General features: G+C 78.7%; 1 protein-coding gene across 1 annotated transcript; it reads right to left on the reverse strand.

The window, feature by feature from the left end:
• Positions 1-3: 3 nt before the first annotated feature.
• B9D2 (B9 domain containing 2) lies at positions 4-264 on the reverse strand (the record flags this gene model as incomplete). The annotated part of the gene is made up of 1 exon (XM_041425441.1): positions 4-264. A coding segment is annotated over one exon (261 nt), but the record flags the coding sequence as incomplete, so codon positions are not given.
• Positions 265-268: the final 4 nt, after the last annotated feature.

The following is a 268-nucleotide window of genomic DNA, read 5'->3' on the forward strand; positions in this document are numbered from 1 at the left end:
CACGCCCAGCTGCAGCCACACGCGGCCGGCGCTCTCGGTGCGCAGCCGGAACCTGTCCCCCGCGGCGGTGGCCGCCACCTCGGGGACGCGCAGCTCGGGTCCCCCCGTGCCCAGCAGCCGCTGCCGCCGCGTGCCCCGCGGCCGCCAGGTGACACAGGTGACGCGGTGGCAGCCGGGCGCGCTGGGCACGTGGCACACGCCGTAGCCCGACAGGCCGCGCCGGCCCCACGCGTCCACGTGCCACACCTCGAGGAGGAGCTTGGGCCAG

This window comes from Onychostruthus taczanowskii, unplaced genomic scaffold, assembly GCF_017590055.1.
Source record: "Onychostruthus taczanowskii isolate IOZ18803 unplaced genomic scaffold, ASM1759005v1 scaffold8900, whole genome shotgun sequence".
NCBI lineage: Eukaryota > Metazoa > Chordata > Aves > Passeriformes > Passeridae > Onychostruthus > Onychostruthus taczanowskii.